General features: G+C 39.7%; 1 protein-coding gene across 1 annotated transcript in view; it reads left to right on the forward strand.

The window, feature by feature from the left end:
- Positions 1-25,411, forward strand: part of Gbf1 (golgi brefeldin A resistant guanine nucleotide exchange factor 1) — a 118,736-nt gene that overhangs the window by 70,891 nt on the left and 22,434 nt on the right. Inside the window, 6 exon segments of the mRNA XM_047554061.1 lie at positions 16,369-16,386; positions 16,389-16,499; positions 21,174-21,292; positions 21,910-22,018; positions 22,530-22,590; positions 23,681-23,736. Coding sequence (XP_047410017.1) covers positions 16,369-16,386; positions 16,389-16,499; positions 21,174-21,292; positions 21,910-22,018; positions 22,530-22,590; positions 23,681-23,736 — 474 coding nt within the window.

Genomic DNA, 25,411 nt, shown 5'->3' on the forward strand with positions numbered 1-25,411 from the left:
TTTTGGGATTTCATATAAATGGAATCATAAAGGATATACTCTTTCGTATCTAACTCTTTTAGCTTAGCATGTTTTTGGAATTCATCCATGTTGACATATGCATTGGTATTTTTTTCTGTTTTATTTTTTCTGAGTGGTATTTTGTTGTATGGGCATACTAAAAGAAAATATATTTATTCTCTTATTGAAAGACATTTGGATTGCTTCCAGGTTGGGGTTATTATTGCTATTGTTTCTCTTGGATAAATACTTGAGGGTAAAATTGCTGTGTCATAGGAGAGATGTGTGTTAAATTTAAAAGAACAGTTCTTCATCTTAGTTATACACCCCCAGCTCTATCTTTTCTTCCCCTGAGAATCTAGGCTCTTTAAGTTGAGGATTTGGCAAGAGAGAAGCAGCCACATCATCAGGATCCCTGCTGCCAGAGCACAGTGGCCTGAATTGGACACTTAAAAAACTGAAACAGGTGTTTGAAACCCTACTCCATTCTTTCTGTCTGGTGCCAGCTCCCTGAGAGACTGAGGCTTGGCCAGCAGAATTTAGGGTTAGTCAAATGGATGCTAGATTAGAGAGTTTTATAGGACATAGCTGCATAATAATGTATATGCTATGACCTGTTATGTTCGAAGCAGGAAAATGAATATATTCATGTAGGAGGACTCTTTGGTGGCCCAAATACTTCTTGAGTGAGGGATAGTTAGTTAGGCTATGTGCCAGATGAAAAATCCTTCCCCATCCCTCCTGGATCTACTTTTTCTCCACAAAGCTGTACACAGTGGAGTCAGCACTTCCTTTAGTAAAGTTAATAGTGTATTTCCAAGGGCCTTTAACCAGGTAGGATTTGATATCTTGAGTGTCAAATATGGGAGATAAATTATGCCCTGGTAAATTCTTTCTCTATTTTTTTAAAAATAACACTATGTTACCTAGGTCTTGGGGAACTAATTCTCATGTGCCAAAGATTAAAGCAGGAAACTGAAAGTAGTCATGTTCAATGAAGTTGAAATTAAAGGACTGTTTCAACTGAAGAGTTTGAAAGAACAGGTTCCAATTCCAAATATTTTCTGATATTATGATACCGTGCCGGGTAAGCCTTTCCACAAACCCTTGAGGGGAAAGGGCATTTCTGAATTCAGCTTCACCTTCATAGGTGACCATTACCTTAAATCTACTCTGGATATCTTCAGACTTCAGTCTCAGGAAGCAGGGCATGGTATTGGGCTACATAATGTGGATGCCATTCATGATAGGAACTAGACTTAGATTGAAAGGCTAAGATTATGTCAATTAGCTATTACTACTTTGTATTCCCACCAGAAATGAGAATTCTAGTTTCTCTACATCCTCCAGTCCTTGGGATTTTCAGTGTTTTTATATAAACCATTCAAGTAGGTAGATAGTGGTATCTCCACATGATTGAAATTTTCATTTCCATAATAGCTAATGATATTTATCTGCCATCCACATATCTTTTTACTTTTTTTTTTTTTTTTTTTTTTTTTTTTTTTTTTTTGCGATGCTGGGGATCGAACCCAGGGCCTTGTGCTTGCAAGACAAGCACTCTACCAACTGAGCTATTTCCCCAGTCCCACATATCTTTTTGTCATCCATATATCAGTCTGTTCAAGTCTTTTGTCTCCCTCTTTTTTTTTTGTTTTTGGCAGTGCCTGAGATTAAACCCAGGGCTTTGTGCATGCTAGGCAAGTGCTCTACCACTGAGCAATGTCATCTCTGGCCCTTCAAAATTTTATTTTGAAACATGATCTTGCTTGTTTACTGAAGTTGCCCTTGAACTTGAGATGCTCCTGCCTCAGCCATCTGAGTAGCTGGGATTATAGGTATGCACCACCATGTCCATCTTTTGCCTCTTTTCTAATTGAAGTTTTTACCTCTGTATCTATTCTGCATTCAAGTCCTTTACTAGTAACACAATTATGTGAAGATAATTTTCTACCAGTATGTGAATCTTGTCTTTTCATTCTCTTAACTCTGTGTGTGTGTGTGTGTGTGTGTGTGTGTGTGTGTGTCAGGGGGTGGGGGGCACACAGGCTGGGGATCAAACCCAGTACCTCACACATGCTAGGCAATCACTCTACCTCTAAGCCATATCCCCAGCCTTCTATTTCAATTTTAATTGATAACCTTGTCTATATTTATAAGTAATCTTATTGGGAGTTTGAAAGGAATTGCATTGATTCTATGGATCAGTTTGCAGAGAAATGGCATCTTTGTTATGTTGTACCTGCCAGTCCATGAACATGGTATTTATTTAGATCTTTCTTTCTTTTTTTTTTTTTTTTTTTTTTGGCGGTGCTGAGGATTGAACCCAAGGCCTTTTGCTTGCTAGGTGAGCACTCTACCAGCTGAGCTATCTCCCCAGCCTGATCTTAATTTCTTTTATCAGCATATTATAGTTTTTTATTAATAGAGTCAACATGCATGATATTACTCTGTCAGGTTGTTAAATATATTCATGTTACCAACAGAGACAGATTTATTTATTCTTTTCTAATTTACATGCTTTCTATTTTCGTTTCTTGTCTCATTATACTGGTCAGGACTTTTAGTTCTAGGAAGTGGATATTTTATCTTGTTCCCAATTTTAGGGTGGATACATTCAGTGTTTTACTCTAAAGTATGATGTTAGCCATCAGTTTTTTGTAGATTTTTATCATCATGAATGGATGTTATATTTTGTCAAATATCTTGTCTTCATCAATTGATATGATCATGCAGTTTTTCTTCTTTGGAATGTTAATGTGTGAAGTTGGGCATGGTGGCACATTCCTGTAATCACAGTGACTCACAGAGGCTGAGGCAGGAGGATCACAAGTTCAAGGCCAGCCTCAGCAACTTAGTGAGATCCTCAGCAATTTAGCAAGACCCTGTGTCAAAATTTTAAAAAATAAAAAGGAATGGGAGTAGCTCAGTGGTAAAGTGCCCCTGGGTTCAATCCCCAGAACTCCCCCTCCAAAAGAATGTCAATGTGTTAGATTGATTGATTTTCAGATATTGAATCCTTGCAGTCCTAAGATAATCCTCGCTTAGTCCTGGTATATTATTCTTTTTACATATTGCTGGATTTGATTTGCTAATCTGTCTCTTAAGTGAAAGAGCTCAATATGGTATTGAAAGGTTTGGCAAAAGCAGGAGTGATACCTTACAGACTTGGACAAAGTCCCATGGAGAACTCTCTGGATGCTCTGGACATATAGCCCTCACACAGTATACAATTCAGTCAGTGAATTGAGGATGCGAGATCAGTAGTCTCACTCCTATTAGTAGCCAGGCATATGATACTGAAGCCTCTCATCTGTCAAATTAGGTAGGTGGAATCTTTGGATGTTCAGATATATTAATTTCAGAAAAAAAGGATGGGGTACTGTGGCAGAATACTTGCCAAGCACACATGAGGCCCTGGTTTGATTCTTAGCACCAGGGTGGATAAAAAACATTCATTCTAGCATTTTCATCCTCTCAGTCAATGCTTTATAGAAACTTACTGATGGAAAACTCTGAGGGTTGGTTGGTTGTGGTTGTATTGAGGATTGAACCCAGGGGCATTTTACCACTAAGCTACATCCCAGCCCATTTTTTATTTAGAGACAGGGTCTGGCTAAGCTGTTGAGGCTGGCCTCAAGTTTGTGATCCTCCTGCTTCAGACTCTTGAGTTCCTGGGATTAAAGGTGTCTGCCACCACACCCAGCTAAGGGTTAGAATTTTTAATAAGCCCACCAGGAGTCTTCACTGTCCTCCTCACTTGCTGACTCATCCCCAGGAAAGGTAATCATGGTCTATACAGTTAACTTTCCCAAGAGAGTTTCATCTAGGTAGAAATGGAGGTTTGCTCTCTAGGTTCAACCTCTGATTGCTTTTCTGAGCAGAAGAGCTCTAATAGGTGTAACTCTATAGCTACAGGCTGTGCTTCTAGCAGGGTACTAGTAAAGATGTTTCTGATTTAGGAGGTACTTCTTTGTAAACATGCAATTAGAAAACAAACGAATTTTAATTCATACTCCTGGTGAGATGTTCAGATGGATCTCTAAAATAATGCATCTCAAATTATCTGTGGTGCAAGGCCAGTTTTACTTTTCTTTGTTGATTCATTGCAGATCCATAGTCTTATAAAATTCCATAAAATGATTTACTAGAAAAAATGAAATTAAAAAAAAATAAACTTTTTTCTTTTTCTTTGTGGGGGTATTAGGAATTGAACCCAGGGTTTTGTGTATGCTAGGTAAGCACTTTACCATTCAACTACATCCCCAACCCTTTTTATTCTTTATTTTGAGACAGAATCTTACTAAATTATCCATTCTGGCTTTGAGTTTGTGATTCTCCTTTCTTAGTCTCAAGTACCTGTGATAACAATCACACCTGAATAAACTGCCATTTTTTATAACCATACATGATGTTACTCTCAAATTGTTAATGCTTTCTCTCAATTTCCTTATATATATATATCATTGTTTATCAATTAGTAGCTGGACTGCACTAGTTTACAGATTATATTTTGAGCCATAGTACTTTAAAAAAATAATGCAAGATTTTTTATTGACCATTCCAGAAAATACTCCAAATCCTATTCTATTATAGCTAAAATTGGCCCTAAAAATAATTTGCAAATGAAGTAACTGAGATTTAGGAAGATTAAATTATTTGTACAATGACACCAAGCCAGTTAATGTTGGTACTAAGACTAGAATTTGAGGGCACTAGATAAAATCATGGGCTTTAGAGTACTATTTGAATCCTAGTTCTGCAACTTAGTAGCTGTGTCACTTGTTACCTATCTTCTCTAATCCTCTATTTTATCACCTATAAAATGGGTGTTAGAGAATTAAAATAAACTATATTTAAAATAATAACAGCAGCTAACATTTATTAAAACATATACTAGTTGGACACAGTGGCACATACCTGTTATCCCAGTCATTTGGGAGGCTGAGGCAAGAGGATTGCAAGTTTGAGGCCAGTCTGAGCAACTTAGACCTTATCTCAAAATAAAAACATTAGAAGTGCTGGGAATGTAGCTCAGTAGTGCACCCCTGGGTTCAATCCCCAATACCACAATAAATAAAATCATATACTATCTACCAGGCACTGTTAATCAATTTATATGTGTTATCTCATTTATTTCAATTAAACACTTGTTTACAATGCATGAAATAAAGTGTGCAATAAATACAACTAAGATAATATTCTAGTTTTTAGGTTCCAGAGTCCCAGTCTAATGTTTTTATACTTTATACCTATTTATTTATTATTCATTATTTATTTATTTGTTTGTTTATTTATTTTGGTGCTGGGGATTGAACCTAGGGATATTTAACCACTGAGCTATATCCCTAGCCCTTTTTATATTTTATGTTGAGACAGGGTCTCACTAAATTGCTGAAGCTGGCCTTGAACTTTTGATCCTCCTGTTTTAGCCTCCCGAGTCACTGGGGTGCCACTGCACTGGTATAGCAGTTTATTACTTAAGATAAATGTGAAAAAAATTTTAAAAGTAGACCTTCTACCTTTGACTCCTAAACCTTAAAAGGAACATACTAAAGATAAATACTACCAAGATAACTGGTGGTTGTTATTTATGGTGCAATTCAGGATAGCTCTTTTTAATTTCTATGTATCCCAAGATATACATAGTATTAGAGAAAGAAAACAGGTTTTCCTGTTTCCTGTTCTGGATCAGTAGTCCTGTGAGATTACTAATCCCCTCATCCATTGACTGAATTGTATTTTGTATGAGGACTGTATCCAGAGCCTCCAAAGAATCCTCCATGGGACCCTCTTGATTGAAATATTCCTCTTCCTTTTAGAAAAAATAAAGATAATAACTATAGTAGCTACCATTTATTACCATGCCATACACTAATAAGCACCTTAGGTGTCTTTTCTCTTTATATAATAGTCTCCATATGGGAGACAAAAGAGACTTAGAAAGGAAAAGTAGATGCACATACCAGTTAAAAATCATACAACTAGCTAGTGGTAGAAATGGGGATCAAATTCAGGTCTCTCTGACCCTAAAAGCTGTACTCCTAGTTATTCAACATTACTGCTCCCTACAAGCCTAGAACAGAAAGAAAGTTTCTAGTGTTCTACCTCACATCGTGGCCTGCCTGGGGACTGGATTCAGTGGTCTGGATCTTCTTTAGAAGAATGAGGAAAGATACCTGAGTCCTTTAGGAAAAAAAATGTCATGATGCTGCTCATAGTAAGAAGTCTAATTTCATAACCAAGGAGACATCTGACACTCTAGCCAAGCAGCCAAAATTCCCACCCTGGAAGGCTGTCAACCTCAAAGCACAAACAGTCCAGTAAACAAAGAGTGCAGATTAGGTAGAGGGGTGCTCTGAAGGTGACTGGTTAATGTTCTAGGATGGGTGTTTGTGAAGGGGACAGGTACAAGAAGGGGAAATTCAACCCCCATTGGAGAAACAACCCCTGGGGTGCTCCTAAGTCAAATCCAGGTTCAATTTCTGGTCAGTCAGTGCCAAATTTACAGCATGAATTACTAAACTATTTCTGGAAAGCTCAAAGGCCACTTCAACCCAAAGTAGGGTGAAGCCCTTTGGAAGTGTCTTGGTGGTGTTCTGATCATATTTTGCTTAAAGGAGAAGTTCTAAATTGACCCAATGTTAATCTGAGAATCTACCAATGACCTCCAATTTTCCTGTCTTCTCAAATGAGTGACCTGACCAAAAGGGAGATGAATCCTGACACTGTTTTCTCTTTTAACATCAGAACTGCCACCCTTTCTAATTATGTACGTCAAAGGCCTAACATATGGCCTCAAGCACTGCCTTTGGACAAAAGAGAACAAACACTCTCTTAACCCACAGGGAGCAGCCACCATTCTCCCAAGAGAACAAGTTCTCCAGCCTGCAGCAGCCTTTTCTCATTTGGCCAGCATTGGGCTGGCACATTCCTGAGCCAAAATGCACACATAAGCTGCTTTCCCTGGTAGCATAGCTCTTCACTCCTGAGTGACTCTTATCAGGGCAGTTGGGCATTCTCAATTGGATTACGCTGACAAGGAAAAAGGCCTGTGGTATATTATTTCAACACCATTTGGCTCCAGAAATGCCTGTCTCGACCCTTTTGCCCTCAGAGTCTACTTCTCCCTTCTTGCTTTCTACAGGGTCACCAGACTGCTCTGTCCTAGCTCTTCATCCTTCAAATATTGGCCCAATTCCTGGAGACAGAATATCATCATTCACAAGATAGATTACATAGAACAAAGTAACAAATAAGAGCAAGATAAAAACAGAAGTACAGTTCATTTACCCTTCTTGACATTTCTGTATCCAAAGGAATAGGACAAAATTATTTAAACACAAAAGCTTTAAATTGGTATTTCTGTCTATGCTGACACCTTCTATTTCAGGATAGTGTTAGGTCTTCATATTCTACTCTGACTATGCTCTATACCCATGAATATATTTCTTGAAAAAGTCAGAGATTAAGAATAAGAATGATCCGCAAATGGGATTCTAAAATACTGTAAATTTAGTCGAAAGGAACTGTGTCCTTTTTGGTCACAAAGGGAACATCAAGACATAGTCCAGGGGCTGGAGTTATAGCTCAGTGGTAGATTGCTTGCCTAGCACATGTGAAGCACTGGTTCGATCCTTAGCACCACATAAAAATAAAGTAAAGGCATTGTGTCCAACTAAAATAACAAATATTTTTTTTAAATGCAAAACACTTTAAAAAAAAAAAAAAAAAAAGAATCATAGTCCAAATGAAAAGACACATTGCCATCAGTCTAGAGGCCCCATACATACACTCAGGAATAAACACTCAGATGATTATTGCCCCCATTCTAAAGGATCACCACAATTTAAAAAACAAAAAACAAAAAAAAAAAACAAAAAACCAATTTGAACTGGAGAAACAGAATTTAAATAAAAGTGACTTGAAGGAAATACCCTTTGTAGAAAGACTAAAATGTCAAATAAACAAACTACCTCTGCTATGTTCAAAAGATTAGACAGTCTATACTACATGAGGAATAAGAATGGAATACTATTGAAAAAATAAGGAGAAGAAAGAGTAAGGAGGAGAGGGAAGAAAAGGAAGAGAAGGAAAAAGAAGCAAGAGTATTTAAAAAGAGCTACTGTAAAATATAACAAGACTTCTTTAGTGGTCTTTCAAAAACAATGATAGTCCAATAGATGAGTAAAACTAAAACTCTGGCAAACCTAGATGCCTTTGGAATATCAGCTACACTTCTCGTATCTTTGTTTATCAGCTTCAAAGTTTTCTGGGGCTAAGGATGGCCAAGTGGGGATTTAAACTTGGTTTCAGGAACTGATTCCAGAGAAAACTACCAAAGGTAGCTCCCACAGAGCTATACTTCCTAGCCTGCAATTAAGTCTCGAACCCAGACAGGCCTTTGCAGCCCTGCCCTATACAAAAAGAGAAATGAAATAAAGAAATGCAGTAGGCCCAGTTCTGGTTCTGTGTAACCTTGGGCAAAAATACCTCACATTGCTGGGTGTGATGACACATGCATACAATCCCAGCAGCTCAGTAGGATTGCAAGTTCAAGGCCAGCTTCAGCAATTTAGTGAGGCCTTAAGCAATTTAGCAAGACCCTGTCTCAAAATAAAAAATAAAAAGTGGGACTGGAGTTGTAGCTCAGTGGTAGAGCGCTTGCCTTGCATATGTGAAGCACTAGGTTCAATCCTTAGCACCACATAAAAATAGATACATTGTGTTCATCTACAACTAAAAATATTTTTTTAGTTCTCAATGGACCTTTATTTTATTTATATGCAGAATGAGATAGAACCCAGTGCCTCACACATGGTAGGCAAGCCCTCCACCAATGAGCCACAACCCCAGCCCCTGTTCCTCTTTTTTTCAACAATTTCCCAGGGTTTCATTTTGTTTTTAAATGAATACTTAGTTTCTCAAGGTGCTTCTAGACTTAAGAGGGTAGATTTTCTTTGATAAGAAAGTATGATAATGACTTAATCACTGCTGCATCCAAGTAGAAGGTGGGTCCATGGGCCCACCTAGAGCCAGCAGTAGAGAATAATGGAACCAGCCACTTACTTTTGTTTGTTTTTTGGTGGTGCTGGGGATTGAACCCAGAGCCTTGTGCTTATGAGGCAAGCACTCTACCAACTGAGCTATCTCCCCAGCCCATACCCACTTACTTTAAGACAATTTATTTCTACACTGAATCCTTTAACAACTCTTTGGAAAATATTCACTGTTCAGGCTGATCTATTCCCTCAAAGTCCAGAGTTTTGTCATTCTAGGTTTGTTTTGCCTTTTTTTGGTGGGGGGAGGGCGGTGGCGTGGGTGTGTGTGTAGTACTGGGGATTGAACCTAGGGGCACTCTTAACACTGATCTACATCACCAGCCCTTTTTATTTAGTTAGTTCTTTTGAGACAGGGTCTTGCCCAGGCTGACCTCATACTCAAAATCCTCCTTCCTTAACCTCCTGAGTAGCTGGGTTTACAGGCATCAGCCACCATGCTCAACTCCAACATATCCTTTATGAATCAAAAAACCAAACCTTACACATGAGCAGTTCCTGAACTTACACACTTTGGGGTTAAACTTTAAGTCTGAAAACCCTAGGGATTAGAAGTCATAATTTATACTTTCCCCTCAATTGTCATTGATGCATAATTATTTGTAGAAAGTTATGTTCATGAGGTGCTAGCTGTAGCCAGAAATGATATAAGGACTCATCCTCCCTAGATAACTGGCACAGAAAGATTCAAGATGACCAAGAAAGAAAAGGATTTTTAGCATTTATATGTGCTCTCTGGTTTGAACACCTTCTCAGGACATTGGCCACCTCTCTGTCCACAATAGCTTGACCTCTTCTTAGGAAAGTAGAAGAAGAGGATGTATTTCCCCAGGGATAAAATCCTTGACAGCATGTAGAACCAATAACAACTGGCTTTCAGTAAATGTCTTCTCTTGAAATACTCATTTCTATTATCTTCCCTTTATTCACCGTGGTTGGCCTAAGGTCAGATTGCACCTTCCCTATTAAAAAAAGAATTGGTCACAGTCATGCACACCTGTAATCCCAGTGACTTGGGGAGGCCGAGGCAGGAGCATTGCAAGTTCATAGCCAATCTCAGCAACTTAGCGAAGTCCTAAGCAACTTAGTGAGACCTTATCTCAAAATAAAAAAATTACAAAGAGCTGGGAATGTGACCCAATGGTTAAGCACACCTGGGTTTAATCCCTGGTACAACAACAACAAAAAGTATACTTTATTGCATGATTTTGTCCAGTATGATGCATGAATCCTGACTGAAATAGAAATGAGTTTTCCATCTTGGGCATCCCACTAAATAATCAGGTTAATTTGCTGCTAGGAGATGCCATCTATCACCTTTGTAAGAATTGCATTCCATTGCCCAGGACAAACCTTAATTTGCCTCAGATATCAGCAGTAGCCACATAAATTATTGAACATGATATTAAGATATTAGACCCTGTCTCAAAAAAACCCAAAATATAATTATCATATACAGATTATTTTATTCTTCCAATAACTTTGAGAAATAGCATTATTGTCTCCAGTTCTTACAAATAAGGAAACCAGGGCTATAAGAGGTTAAATGATTTACCTAAGTTCACCCAGTAAGTGGGAGAAAATTTGAACCCAGGTTTTGTTGACCCCAAAGCCATTGCTCTTAAACAATGAATTATACTCTTAAATATTATACCATGCATTGCTGTAGGTTTACTAATTGCATGACTAAAATAGCAAATACAAACTTTGAATTCAACTATCCTAGAATTAAAGTTTCTTCTGTTTCTTTCCTCTTCCTAACCAGTGACTAAACACTATAAGCTATTGATTGTAGGACTGCCACATAAATTGTTAGGTTTGTCTAGGTTCATTCCTAATCCAAGAAGAGAGAGTGAGGCTCCCTTTAACAAGGCCAACACGAGGCTAAATGAGGCCCACAGGGACTGGCCTCAAACATACTCAGAGGCCTAAGGACAACTGATCCATCTGTCTTATCGAGAGCACAAGTTTGATGCGTATCAACTCTAAACAGTAGTTCTCTTCCTTCTAGAGGAAATTGGCACATATTGAAAGGAAAGCAATTAGGTTGTAACATACAGGCAAACCAGAGCTGCTGTAGCCCTTCAGTCTGCTGTGCTGTTTTCTGCATGCACTGTACACTACCAAGTCCAAACTTAAGCAGGCAATTTGAAAGCCCAGGAGAAATTAAAAACTTCCATTGCTCTACTTTACAACAGAGCAATTCAACCCAGCTTTATGCACCCATTACACTTGAAGCAGCTTTTTCAATCAAATTCTTCTCAGTCTCATAAAAACTTTTGTTGTCTGCTCAGCAAAAAATAAGTAAAATAGTTGTTCAATGGCAGCAAGAAGACAATTATAAGTTTATTATTAATTACTGCCATGTCAGGTCTTCTCTAGGAGCCATGAAAGAAAAAGGAAATAAAAAATAAAAATGCAATTGACATTAGCAAGGCTATAGATAATAAAGCCCTAAAAGCTAATAGCCAAAGCTACTGAAGAAGACTCAGAGGACCCCAAACAGTATCTATTATAACACTGCTAAGCAACTTAAACATACACAACACAACCTGTCTCCAGAAATGGTCACTATAGCAGCATATCATAAATTCTTAGTGACAGCAAGACTGAGGAGTCTTATTCTGCTTTAGCTGCCCTCAAGCCAAAGGGGTCAAGAACTTGACTATAAGGGACATTTCCCATTTTATTTATTTTTATGGGGCTGGGGATCAAACCCAGGGCTTCATGCATGTGAGCCAAGCACTCTACCACTGAGCCACATCCCCAGGCCATTTCCCATTTTATTGATAGGAAAACAAAGGCATCAAAAATCTAACAGATGAGGCTAACACAAGTACTAAAATCGCTTGCCATTGCTGCCTCTAAATACATGTCTGTGAGGTAGAAAGTAAACAAAGTTCATGAGAGCATCATTACTCTGAAAAGTCACACCTTACTTTACTCTGAAAGATGCCCAGAGAAACTCTCAAGACCGCTGAATTTGGACTAACAATCCTAAAAGAATTGAGAGACAGCGCCACCAAACAAAGACTAGAAACTGGGCCCAGTCAACACCTGTTCTCTTAACAATATCTACCTATCTTTTTGACTGTTATTTTATCCCAACTTAATATAAAAGCTGCATTATTCTGCTAAAGTTGCATTCCAGCCTAGAGTGCAGAGTTAATGTTTTTTATAGCCACATGCCTCCTTGTGATGGATGGCGACTTTATAAAAAATACTTTATGCTCAATCAACTTTCAAAATGGTCGTTCCATTATTTAGCATTTAAACAATAAGGAGTGGTTCCTAGAAAAAGAGAGACCAAGAAAGAATCCTCCATAACTCCTTTAAAAGGTACAGTTCTAAGGAGAATTTGGTATCTAAAAAAGCAGGCAGGTGTGGTGGTACACAGTGGTGCATGTCTGCATCCAAGCTACTCAGGAAGTTGAGGCAAGAAAATCTCAAGTTCAGGGCCAACCTGGCAACTTAAGGGGATCCTTTCTCAAAATGAAAATAAAATGGGTTGGGGATGTAACTCATGGTAGAACACTTGCTAACATATACCAGACCCTAGTTCAATCCTCAGTACTGTAAAAAAAGAAAGAAAAAAAATGATTTAACATGGTATTGGAATAATTGAATGTCCACATGCAAACAAATGAACCTTAAACTTACCCAAAATTTAACTTACCCAAAAATTAACTAAAAATTGATCACAGATCTAAATGGAAAATGTAAAACTATAATACTTCTAGAAGAAAACACATTGACCTGGAGTTAGTCAGAGGGAATTTAGACATTACACCAAAATACATCAAATAAATATTGATAAATTGGAGTTTTTCTAAAGTTAAAATGTCTGCTCTGTGGAAGATACTATTAAGAGGACAAAAAGATAAGATTCAGACTGGGGGAAAATATATGTAAGTAATTTTTTCACCAGTAAATTATTTGAATGCAGAAATCTCTAAACTTAACAGTAAGAAAATAACCATTCAGTGTAAAAGTGGGCAAATGACTTGAACAGACACATCACCCAAAAAGATATGTGGATGGCAGATAAACACATCAAAAGATGTTCAATATCATTAGCCGTTAGGGAAATGCCAATTTAAGCCATGTGGTGATACTACTATCTAACTACTTGAATGTCTTGTATAAAAATACTGAAAATCCCAAGAACTGGAGGGTATAATGTACAAAGCTGCTCTCCCCGCCCTTTCTGTTGCAGCCACTTTCCCGCCTCCCAACCACTTGTCAGTCTGTGAACATTGTAGCTAGCTATTGTTCATCAGTCAGCTTGCAAGTATCCTTCTCCGATATTGGTCCCCTTTTAGCCTTGCGGAATTCAACTGTTTACTATAGCTTCCCCACCATCTTTTCTCATTCTTCTGTCTCTCCTCCTCACTTTCTCTATCCTCCTGGCTTTCACACTCTCTCTAGCACACACCCTTTCTCTTTCCTTTCTCTTTTCCTCTCATTTTCTCTCTTACCCTGTAGGAAGACACTCTGTTTGCTTAATAAACTCCCTTACGCAATTTCCCGTGTCCCGTGTGGTTTCCGGGGGATCCCTTACAGTGGGGATGAAGGGCAGCTAAAATTCTCATTTCTGGTAGGAATGGAGACTCTTACGGTGACTTCTAAAAATAATTTGACTGTAAAACTAAACACACACTTATCTTTGACCCCAAAATTCCACTCCGGGTACTTCCACTAGAAAGATGAAAACCTGTGTTCACATAAAAACCTAAAGCAAATGTTTATTTGATTATTTGGGCTCCACTCATATTGCCCCAAACTGGAGAACCCAAATGCCTTTCCAGCCAGTGAATGAATGAAGTAATGGTGCTTCGAACATATAATGGAATACTACTCTGCAGTAAAAAACAAACTACTGATATTTGCAGCAGCTTGGACATATCTCAAAGGCATCCTGTTCAGTGAAAGAAGTTAATCTCAAAAGTTTACATGCTGTGTGGTACTTTCCTTATGAGTTGTTTGTTTGTTTGTTTGTTTGTTGTTTATTCTGGGGATTGAACCCAGAGCCTTATGCTTGGGATGCAAGCACTCTACTAACTGAGCTACATCCCTAGCCCCTGAGCTTCTTGATAAACCTATGGTGAAAGAGAATAGAGCAGCAGTTGTCAGATGCTGGGGGATAGGGAAGGTGTGACTACAAAGAGAGGGCAGAGGGAGTTTTCTGGGGTGATGAAATTATTATATATTCCTGTTTGGGTGTAGTTACACAAAACTAAATATGTAAATTCATAGAACTTTATGAATCACTCATAAGAGAGTGAGTCTTACCAAATTAACAAACAATAAAAAGAGGCAAATGTTATAACCCTAAAAGTGTGGGACCCCATGATTGGGGCTGTAGCCCAGTGGTAGAGGGCTTGCCTTGCACCTGTGAGGCACTGAGTTCGATCCTCAGCACCACATAAAAATAAGATGTTGTGTCCATCTACAACTTAAAAAATAAAAAAAAAAAGTGTGGACCCCAGCTGAAAACCTGTCCTACTCTTTCACATGAAGCCAGGAAACAAGTATATAGTTACAGCAACTGAATGAAAATAGAAAATCGTTCCCTCCCCCACTCTCAAAGACTTTTTTTCTGACTTTTTAACTCAAATAAACCAACCATGACCAGTTTTTAAATGACAGATCAAATCGTACATAAGGCATTTGTGTTCCTAAAGCAAGACTAGATGACTTTAATTTTTAAATGTGATTTTAGATCAGTTCCCAAATATATTACTTACATCTCAGTCCTCCACTACCACACCACGGCTTGTGTGCATCCCACACGACAGGTTTGTTCTCTCTTTTTTTTTCCCCCTACAAATTGTACATCTCTAGGTGGACATAGTAGTAGATGAGAAGCAGGTTTTATACAGCTGACATGATCACTCACTGTACTGATAAATTTGGGAAATGCTATCCAATCTGCCAATTAATTAAAGCATTAATCTGAAGAGCAGCCGAGGCCCAGGGAATGTTTACTCACAGAGGGATGGTGGTAGGAATTGAGTGGGAACCTACCTACATTTGCATGAAATGAAGGTGCTTAGGAAACCCAGCTTCCTTTTGTCTGAAAAGGTAGGATAGCCCAAGTTACTTCTCTAAATGTTTTAGGCCTCTTTAGGAAGGAAGCCTTTTAGGGAACTGGCTCTTAAAGATGAAAGCATAGTGGAGTTTAGAAAAACAAATTAAACCCTAGACAGAGTAGAGAGCAAGTCCAGTGTAATATGGTTCCTTTGACCTAGCATGAAATATTCTAAATTCAGGATTGTGATGGCAGTTAAATAGGATAGATGTAGTGATTTTATAAGTTTTTAGAGCCTTATAAACTGGGTTCAAGTCCCATCTCAGTTTAATAGTTGTTTCATTTGAAGCCAGTCATGTATGCTTATCTGAGCCCTATTTTTCTTATTGTAAATAAAGACTATGATGCCCCTTCATCTCAGGGAAGGTAGCTCTCTGCTTATTCCAGGCAGGAGGAAACAGAGTGCTAAGGACTTTCCAAGATTGCAGAGTGCTCAGCCTTTGTTCATTTAGGCTTATTTTTCAACAAAGACAACAAGGTTTTCCCTCACTTTTCTGGGTTGTGCTATACTCTTTAAATGAAGTGACCTTGACCATAACAGTAAGGACAAAGACTGGAGCCCACCCTGGGATTTCTTTGGCTATGTTGTCTATACGTCAGATAAAGTTTACCTATATATCACTGAGGTGAGGGGGCGGGGTGTGAAATGGACATGGAAAATTGACTTGCAATATTGATGAAATTAAAGAACTATTGTTAATTTTTAAAAATTATTATAAAATATACATAACAAAATTTACCACTTTAACAATTTTACTGTTAACTTCTAAAAATATTTGTGCTTTCAAAAATTATAATCCTTTAGAGCTACGTCCTAGGGATTGAAACCAGGGACACTTTACTACTCAACTACATCCATGGTCCTTTTTATTTTTATTTTGAGACAGGGTTTTGCTAAGTTGCTGAGGTTTGGCCTCAAACTGGCAATACTCTTACCTCAGCTCCTGAGTTGCTAGGATTACAGTGTGCACCACTGCTCCCTACAAACCAAAAATTTTACAGATAAAATTTACAGGTAAAATGGTATGGATCTGGGACTTGATTCAAGGTAATTCAGGGGAGGTGCATTGACCCCAGCAATGAAGACCTCTGGCCTCATGGCACAGGCAAGAAGGGGCCATTTTCCAGGGTTTAGCTTTTTTCTAGGGTTTAGTCTTTTTTTTTTTTTTTTTTCCTTTGTTTCTTTCTGTCTTTCTCTCTTTGTTTTTTTCCTCATAGAACTCTCAGAAATTGAGCCCAAGTATTCCTTCGTCCATTTCTGGAAGTGATTCGTTCAGAGATACCCACTGGCCCTATCACTGGACTGGCTCTTACTTCTGTCAACAAGTTCCTGTCCTATGCACTTATAGGTAAGAGCTTATACTTTGTTGGATGACTGTAGCACTTCATTTCTTGCCTCTCTTGGGTTACTGAGCCTTAGTCAATGAGCGAGTGATATTGGCAAATGTTTTCCCAGCCATCTCTTTCCCTATAGCAAAGAAAATAGGATAATTTATTTGTGTGTGTGTGTGTGTGTGTTGTTAAGGATTGAAACCCAGGGCCTCACACATCCTAGGCAAGCACTTTACCACTGAACCCTACCAACCCTAAAGTTATATTTTCAAATATTAATGCATTCTTATTTTAAGAAGACAGATAATAAGAGGTATCTGAAAAAAAAGTTGCTCTCTTTTTTCTCAATGCTCCAACCCTTTCCTTAGGTAAACAGTGGTCTGAATCTTTCTGTAAGTAAATAGGTGAATAATGGTTTTTAATCTTTCTTTTTTTTTTTTTCCCCCCGCCCCCGGTACTGGGGTTTTGCCAGGATGCTTAACTACTGAGCCACATCCCCAGCCCATTTTTTTGAAACAAGTTTTCACTAAGTTGCTTAGGGCCTCACTAAGTTACTGAAGCTGGCCTGGAACTACAGTCCTCCTTCCTGAGCCTCCCAAGTCACTAGGATTACAGGCATGCATCACCACACCCAATTGGTTTGAAGTAGGTACTTTCTATACCTACTTCTGCATGTATATAAATAGAAGCACTGCCCCTTTTTAAAAAGAAAAGGATTATGTGCTATATATTTTCTTTGGTTGTTAACTTAAATGTACATGATAAAATTATCCATCTGATTTCTTTTTTTTTAAATATTTTTTAGTTGTGGAATGATACAGTGCCTTTATTTTACTTATTTATTTTTATGTGGTGCTCAGGATCAAACCCAGGGCCTCACACATGCTAGGTGAGCACATTACCACTTACTGAGCCACAACCCCAGCCCCTGATTTATCCTTTTCTATTGTAGTAAAATATACATAAAATTTGTCTTTTTTAATCATTTTAAATATATAATTCAATGGCATTAATTATATCCACAGTGTTGTGCAAACATTTTCACCACCTATTTCCCAAACTTTTCATCACCCCAAATACAAACTCTAATGATTAAGCAATAATTCCCTATTTCTTCTTCCCCCTTAGCCTCTGATACGATTATTTTCTTTTTAGTAGCTGTATAAGTCCCATACTACAACAATTCATTGACTCATTCTGTTATTAATATTTAGATTATTTCCTTTTTGGAGCCATTATAAATAATACTTAAATAAACATCCTTGTTATGTGTCCTTATTTACTAATTTTACTTTTGTACAAATATTTCTGAACTTAGAATTTCTGGTTTAAAGGCTATGTTCATATTATATTTATATAGGTACTACCAGGTTGCTTTTCCTACAGGTTGCAGCCTTTGTACTTCCCCCATCAATATTGAGAGTTTCCATTTCTCTACTCTGTTATCAGCACTGAACATTGTCAGTTTTCTTTTTTGTGTGCCACTTTGGTGGGTTTTTAAAAAAAAAAAAAACTGATATTTTGTCGTATTCGTTTCCTTGAGGTTGAATGTTAGAGTTTCCTCTCCTTTGCCTCTTTTTTCATTGAGTTGTTTTGGTTTTTCTTATCAATATGTTGAAGCTCTTGTATAGTAGGGAGATTAACCCATTATCTATCACAGTATTACAAGTCTTTGCTCCCAGTCTAGGCCAAACATTTCATCCAGTCTGTAGTTGCTCTCTGAATTTGTTTATGGTGCCTTTTTTTTTTTTTTAATTCTTTTTTAGTTGGTCTTGTCACTCAAAATCCTAAATACCTTTTCCTGTATTACCAACCCATGTGCAAGGATGAGGAAATTAAAAAAAAAAAAAAAAAAAAAAGGCAGCTGTCCTTGTTTAAGAAGGGAGACAAAGAAAATATGAGGTTCAGGCTATAGCTAGCTAGAAAAGCAAATGACCTTCAGTTCAGGGCAGAAAGCCCTTTTTCTTTTCTAGAAAGTTGAATTTGCTTAGCTAAAGCATTCAGGATTCTAAGCAGGAGTCTTGGGTACCAGCCAGGTTCTGAATAGCCTCTCAGGCACCCTAGTCCCAGGTTCATACTTCTAAACAAATTAGGCACAGCCACTTTCCAGCCTTGCCCTGAGCACCACCTGCAGGTCATGTCTCTTCACAGCGTCCAGCAGCTGCCCTTCCATGCCTTTCCCTCTGATCTCTTGGTGTTGCTCTCTCCCCTTCCTGGACTTGGCAGACAGGCTAGTCATTGGAGAACTTAGGCCAGCTGGTCATTGGAGTTTCCTGTGGTGGGAAAGGAGAATGCTGGAGGTGGTGATTGCAGTGGTATGAGAATAGGAGCAGGAAGGAGTGTATGAAAGCCAGATGAGGTTGGCGAATTTCCCTGAAGCTGGCCCCAGAGCAGCCAGAAAGGACATTCTGAGGATAAGGTCTAGGGGAGGACAAGATCTGTTAAATGGTATCAAGCCAAACAATTATTTTTTGAGGCTTCCCTCCTAGAAGAAACCCCCCCACACCTCTGAATCCTGTGGTTCAAGGCTTCTGGAATTCTTTTTAGGTGCTACTCTAAGGACTGGCTTTTGATTTGGCCACACATAGTGGCTAGACCAAGATTTGTGCCACTCTGCCCGCTTGCAAAAGCACTTTTACTGTCTTTTAGAAAATAAACTTTGCTGCTTTGTTCAAGCTCAAGAGATAAGAATACACAGAGATCAGTAAAGCATAAGCCACCTTAACAGAGAATACTGAAAGAACAGAAAAAATGAACTCCCAGAAGCCTTATGAGATGAAAGCAAGGCTGCCATTCACTGAGCCCTGACATGCCACACAACACTGAGAAGGGACCTGGCTTTCCTATGTGGGCACTGGAGGCCTGAAGAAGGACTAGAGAGAAGGCTTGGACAAGGGCCTGAGAGTATAAAATTTTCTCTGCTGATTGGGAAAAATGAGAGAAACATAGGGTGATAGGAGCAGGAGCTAGGTTACCCTGTTGTACTATGTATCATGAAATGCTTCCCTCTGCATAACCAGGTAGCCACTCCTGTGCTCAATGGAGGTATGCTATAAGTAGAACAGTCTTTAATACAGTGTCAGAGACTGCATGAAGAAGAAAAAGAAAAAGAAAAAAAATAAACACAAGTTACTTCTAAACTACTGATAGTCTTCTAGTTCATCCTTGCAAGAGAAATACTTGGGTTTCTCAACATCTCCATTCCTCTTAGGAACTTCCATTAACTTCAGGTACCAAAAAAGGGAAAATGGCAAGAATGTCTTCCAACTCCTTCCACTTCAGACTAGGAGGTGCTTCCTGCATTACACCATGCCACCTTGGGAGCAACTTTCTCTGTCACTTATAGAACTTTATGATGTGCCTGCCCTTCTCCCCTACTTATGCTCCCCTTGCAGGACAGAACATTAGTGGAAAGGATTCTTCCAGAACAGATCTGGGGCTGGAGCCAGCAATCCAAGCAGTTCTGTAGGAACCCCATATGTCGAATGGAGGCAACTTCTTGGCCTACTTCTTGTGTCTATTTAACATAGGAGTAAGAGTAGAGTTCCCCCTTAGCAGCATTTGCGTTCACTTCTAGCCTCGTGCTGGTTGTCTGACCTCCAGCTTCTCCCCTCTTCTTATTTATAGCTGAAATTCCTCCTACTCCCCAACTGGTCAGCCTCCAGTCCCGTTTAGTTTGTTCTTTCCTAATACCTGACTGGTTAAGCTGCCAGTAAGATTCTTGCTCAGTGTCATATTGTTTTAAATAAGAATGAAACAAGAGCTGGGCACAGTGGTACATGTCTATAATCTCAGGTACTTAGGAGACTGAGGCAGGAGGATTGCAAGTTCCAGGCCAGCCTGGACAACTTAACAAGACCCTGTCTCCAAATATAAGATAAAAAGTGGATATAGATGTAGCCCCCCCATTGGTAGATTACCACTAGGTTTAATCCCCAGTACTGGGGCGGGGGGGAGAAAACAAACAAACAAGGAAAGAAATAAAGAAATTGAAAGACCTCTGATCCACTGTCATATGGCACCCAGTACCCAGATAGGAATATTTGGTGTCAGTGACCAACCATTCATTTCCTCCCCCTTCTCCTCCACCTCAGTTGTGCCTGAACACACAACTCCAAAAAGTACCAGAGAGAGAGAAGCTATATTAAAGATGAAAAGAGAAAGGCTATAATTTTGGCATTCAAAGCTCTGGCCATAGTTGGTGCTTTCTCTGGACCCAAAACTCATTATTTCCTACCTCTATGAACTGAGTAGGTTAATGCCAATGATTCCCAATGTATAATCCTCTGACTAGCAGTATTAACTTTTCCTGGGATCTTGCTTGACATGTAGATTCTTAGGCCCCACTCTAGACCTACAAAATCAAAAACTGTCCAAGTGGGTCAGTAATTTGCATGTTTAATAAATACTGCAAGGTAATTCTCACACATACCTAAGTTTAAGAAGTACTGTTTTACCTAATGTAGTTGTGCTGAGGAACTTACTAAAGCCAATTTGAGGCAAAAATTCTCAGGTAACTAACTCAAGGAACCACAGGTTTGGGAACCAGAGAGGAGAAAATCAGTCTCTTAAAGCAATGCATAGGTTATCTTCCTTTTCTCTCTTCTCCATAACATTTACTCTGTCCTTTTTTTTCATTTTCTTTTTTCTTCTTTCTTTTCTTTTTTTTTTTTTAAACTCCTCTGGAGCAGATCCTACACATGAGGGAACAGCAGAGGGCATGGAAAACATGGCAGATGCTGTCACCCATGCCCGTTTTGTGGGCACAGATCCTGCCAGTGATGAAGTTGTCCTGATGAAAATCCTTCAGGTAAGTGGGAGGGGGAAAACAATTAGGGTAATGACCCAGGGGCTGGTGCCACCAGCTCTTTTTACCTAAGGCAGCCAGTAGCATGAAGCAATGTTTTGACTCTACTGGAGCTTAGGGACCAACTTTATTTCCAAACAAGCAGCTCAGGTACCCAAAGTAAAAGCTCTTTCGAAGGAAAATAATTAAAAGCTTTAAATGAATTAATATCAAATACTGGAAGCCCTTAATACTTTTGTACCTCTGGCAGACTGTATTTGTGCCATCCATCTGTTTGGCTTGTGGTCTAGAGTTGGAATTACTCTCAATTATGTCAGGATAGTGCAGAGGGAAGAAACAGTTCCCAAGCCAAGCTTCTGGGATACTTTCTTATCAGGCTGAAGTGAGGTCAGCACTCTTACTAATCTTTTTTAAACTCACTCCTGGACTAGGAATGTAGCTCAGTGGTAGAGCGCTGCCTAGCATGCATGAGACCCCAGGTGCTGCAAAATAATAACAGTTTTTAAAATAATAAAAACTTGCCCTTCAGTATTTCACTAGGAGATTGGATGGTCACTAGACAGCTTTTCTTCCCACAGGTAAACCTCTTTTCATCTGCATCTCCTCTTTCTTCCTGGCAGGTTCTACGGACTCTCTTGCTAACCCCAGTGGGTGCCCACCTAACCAATGAATCTGTGTGTGAGATTATGCAGTCTTGCTTCCGGATCTGCTTTGAAATGAGACTCAGCGGTAGGTACTTTAATACTGGCTCTTCACCATTTCTGGGGCAAGTTATTGGGTGTACATATAGGATACTGTCTCTGAACCCCAAAGAGTTAGAAAACTCAGGACTTTTCTATCATCTACCCCATGGAACCATAGAGATCTAGAAATCTCTAGTTGACAGTTGTGAAAGCTGAAATAGAGACCTCAACCCATTATGCCAAGATAGGAGTAGGGATGGATCCCAGACTGACTCAGCCCCAGCACCAAATCTCCCTCCTTGGGGATTCTGGGATTGACACCAGCCGGCCAACACCAGAGAACACTTCTATGGCGCCCCCCTCCTTTTTTTCCTAACTCAGTAGTGCCACCTAGTGTACCAGTGAAGTTATGGCCACTAGGCTGAGCTGGAGCTGGTTTTAATAAGTTTGGCATAATCCTTGGTAAACAAGGTTTGGAGGGGAGTCTGCTCTGAGAAGCCTCCTGATAATAGCACAGCAAGTAATGACACCTGTGTTATTTGTTTTTGCCTGTGCAGAGTTATTGAGAAAATCCGCAGAGCACACTCTCGTAGACATGGTGCAGCTGCTCTTCACAAGGTAAACCTGCTGCTGTTTGCTTCAGCCCTGCTGTCCAGGCCTCTTGAGTCTGCCTGCTTCCACACAGCCACTTCAGGGACTTGTCCAACTCTACAGCCACATCCGAGGGCACTGGGATTATGGATAGGGTCATTGTCTGGGCCCAGGGTTAGTGAGCAAGGGAGAAAGAATAGGGAACTGACTTAGCCTCAGGAGGAGGAGGCAGAGAGTTATTTAATCTAGGCTGATAGACCTAGTTCTGCTTCCTAAACTTGTGTCTGTTTCTCTGTTGGTATCAGCTAGGAAAGGGAACCCTGAAAGAAGTCAAACTTAAGGGAGTATGGAGCAGGTTACTGATTTCTGTGGGAGAAGGCTAAGGCTAGGGCAACCACCAGTCATGAGAGCTGATCTGCTATCCCTCATCTCAGTTTGCCCAGGACTGTCCTGATTTTAGGAAAGTTCAACAGCCGGCAAATCCCTCAGTCCTAGGCAAACCAGTATGGTTGATTTCCCCAGTTAAGACCTCAGTCTAAGGCCTTTTCCTACTAGACCTAACTGCCTATTTCCTGTACCTCCTTTCAGTAGACTCGCTTTGAGAGGAGCTGAAGTGATGGCTTTAAACCTCCCTCTGGAATTTCTTTCATTCTCAGGGCTATAGATAATATCCTTAGTATCTAGACTAGACTAGACTGCCCCTGGACCTTGATACCAGGAGTTTGTTATTTCTTAGGCTCAAATTTACTGGCTTCAAAACTTCAACCTGCTTTTTACTTCTTGCTCTATGCCTAGTCCCCTGGGATTTTGATAGTTTGCCCTCTCCCCATCTCTTTGCTTTAAACAATTCTTTCCAAAGATAAAAAGAGTTTCCACACTCCAGGGGTACTTAGTCACATTACCCTAGTTACTGCCTTCTTTATCCATGTCAATATGTTCTCCAATTCCTTGACTCTCTGATAAACTCTAAAAAGAGTGAAATTAGCCTGCTTTTCTAACTAACTTTTACTAAGAGACAGGGATGCTCTAGTCCAGAGCACTTTTGGCTGTGGCTGGCATGGAGGAAGTCATTTATCATTATCCCCAATAATAGTCTATGGGATTCTCTATCTTGTAGGTTACCTCAGTTTAAAGAAGAACCCAAGAGCTATGTGGGGGACCAATATGAAGAAGGTAGGATCTGCAAGCTAATATGCTATCCCTTATCCAAACCTTAATCTCCCACTTCAGTGCTATGGCCCTTGCTTAGCAAAGAAATGCTTTTGCCTAGACAGTTCTGCTTGGAATGTAGCTCTCCTTTATTGAGACATCTGTTCTGTCCCAGACTACTACCTTCCCAAACTTTTCCTTTCTGGCATTTGTTGATCCACCACATAAACTTATGAGCCAGTCCTTTTTGGAAACGGAGTAAGATCCTTCAGACTGGCTAAAAATGTATGTTGACAAAGAGAAAAGTCCAGCCACCCCTCAGGGCTCAGCCTTGTCAGCAGGTAGGTGTCCTAGAGAAGCTATGCCCCAAATCCTACCCTGGATTAGACAGCCTCATGCCTGCTATAGTCTCTGTTGAAGAGATAAATAAAGGCAGACTCCAGGTCAAAGGATTCTCAAACTACTAAAAGAATGGTGGTCAGAAGGATGGCCTCTTTGGCCAAGGATTCTGCCTGCAGCCCTAAGAGGTTCTACCCGTGGAGATACCCTTGGCTGATCAGTGCATGCACCTGACCTTCCCCTGTCCCCTGCCGTCCATTCCTACCTGCCCTGTGCCCTGTTGGCGTGTGTCTGAGTTTATTTCACTCTGTTTAAATCGTGCATTTGCCTGTCTTTCACAGATTTCTCCATGTCTCCTCAACAAACTGGAGCTAAGTAGTGGGGAGCAGACCAAAGCCCTGACCAGTTAGAGAGGGTACTACTCTTTAAGAACCTCAGGTCTCTCTCCCCTCTCCCTCTCCTTTCCCCTTTATTTATTTATTTAAATGTTTATTTTTATATGTAACACCTGGGTCCCATTTCTGTTGTGTAGAGCACAACTTACCCTTCCCTGGTAACACAGCTTGGCTTTGGAAGAGTTGCATGTGTTGTAGCTTTGCAGTGTTGGGAATTCTGCTGGGGCCTCTGATTGCCTGGAGGCAGAAGGAAGCCTTGAGCATCATATAATGAGCCTATAGAGGCTGGGTCCTGCTCTCATCTTGTGGGGAAGCTGAAGAAACACCATTTATAGGGGAACTATGGGACCTCCAAGCAAGACCCTTTCCTCTTCTACCCTCTCCCTGTCTCACAGCTGGCATAAAGAGCTTAAACACCAGTCCCCAGTCAGTTGGGATACCTGGACTGGGTTTGTAGGGAAAAGGTAGTTCATCTAGTAGGGTACTTTTTATTTCTTAGTTACCATTAAAGGGATTATTCTGAAATTTAGATCTATAGATTAAAAAAAAAAAAATCTGATGCCAGGATAGCCCAGAACATTAGGAATACCTTGGGATCTGTAAAGATGCCCTCTGTCCTTTCAAAGTCAAGACACAGGGGAGCTTAGGGATAAAGATTATCCCAATCAATGTACCATTGCCTTAGGAAGAAGAGGGGAAATGGGTAGGTAGGAGTTATCTACCACAAAAATATGCATGCTAGAGGTGTGGATGGGGACATCCCAGTCATGAAGATAAAAATCACTGTGTGTTTGTGTGTGTGTGTGTGTCCACCCTACCTAGGTAGTCCATAAGCCTGTGTCCTCCTTTGAATGCATTGTCTCAAGTTTCCTTTGTGTGCTTGCATAGTCTCAAGTTGTAGCTGTCTTCAGTGGCTACCCAGCATGTTGCCATGATTATTAACCTAGGACCTGCTCTTTTTTCAT

Source organism: Sciurus carolinensis, chromosome 5, assembly GCF_902686445.1.
Source record: "Sciurus carolinensis chromosome 5, mSciCar1.2, whole genome shotgun sequence".
Lineage (NCBI taxonomy): Eukaryota > Metazoa > Chordata > Mammalia > Rodentia > Sciuridae > Sciurus > Sciurus carolinensis.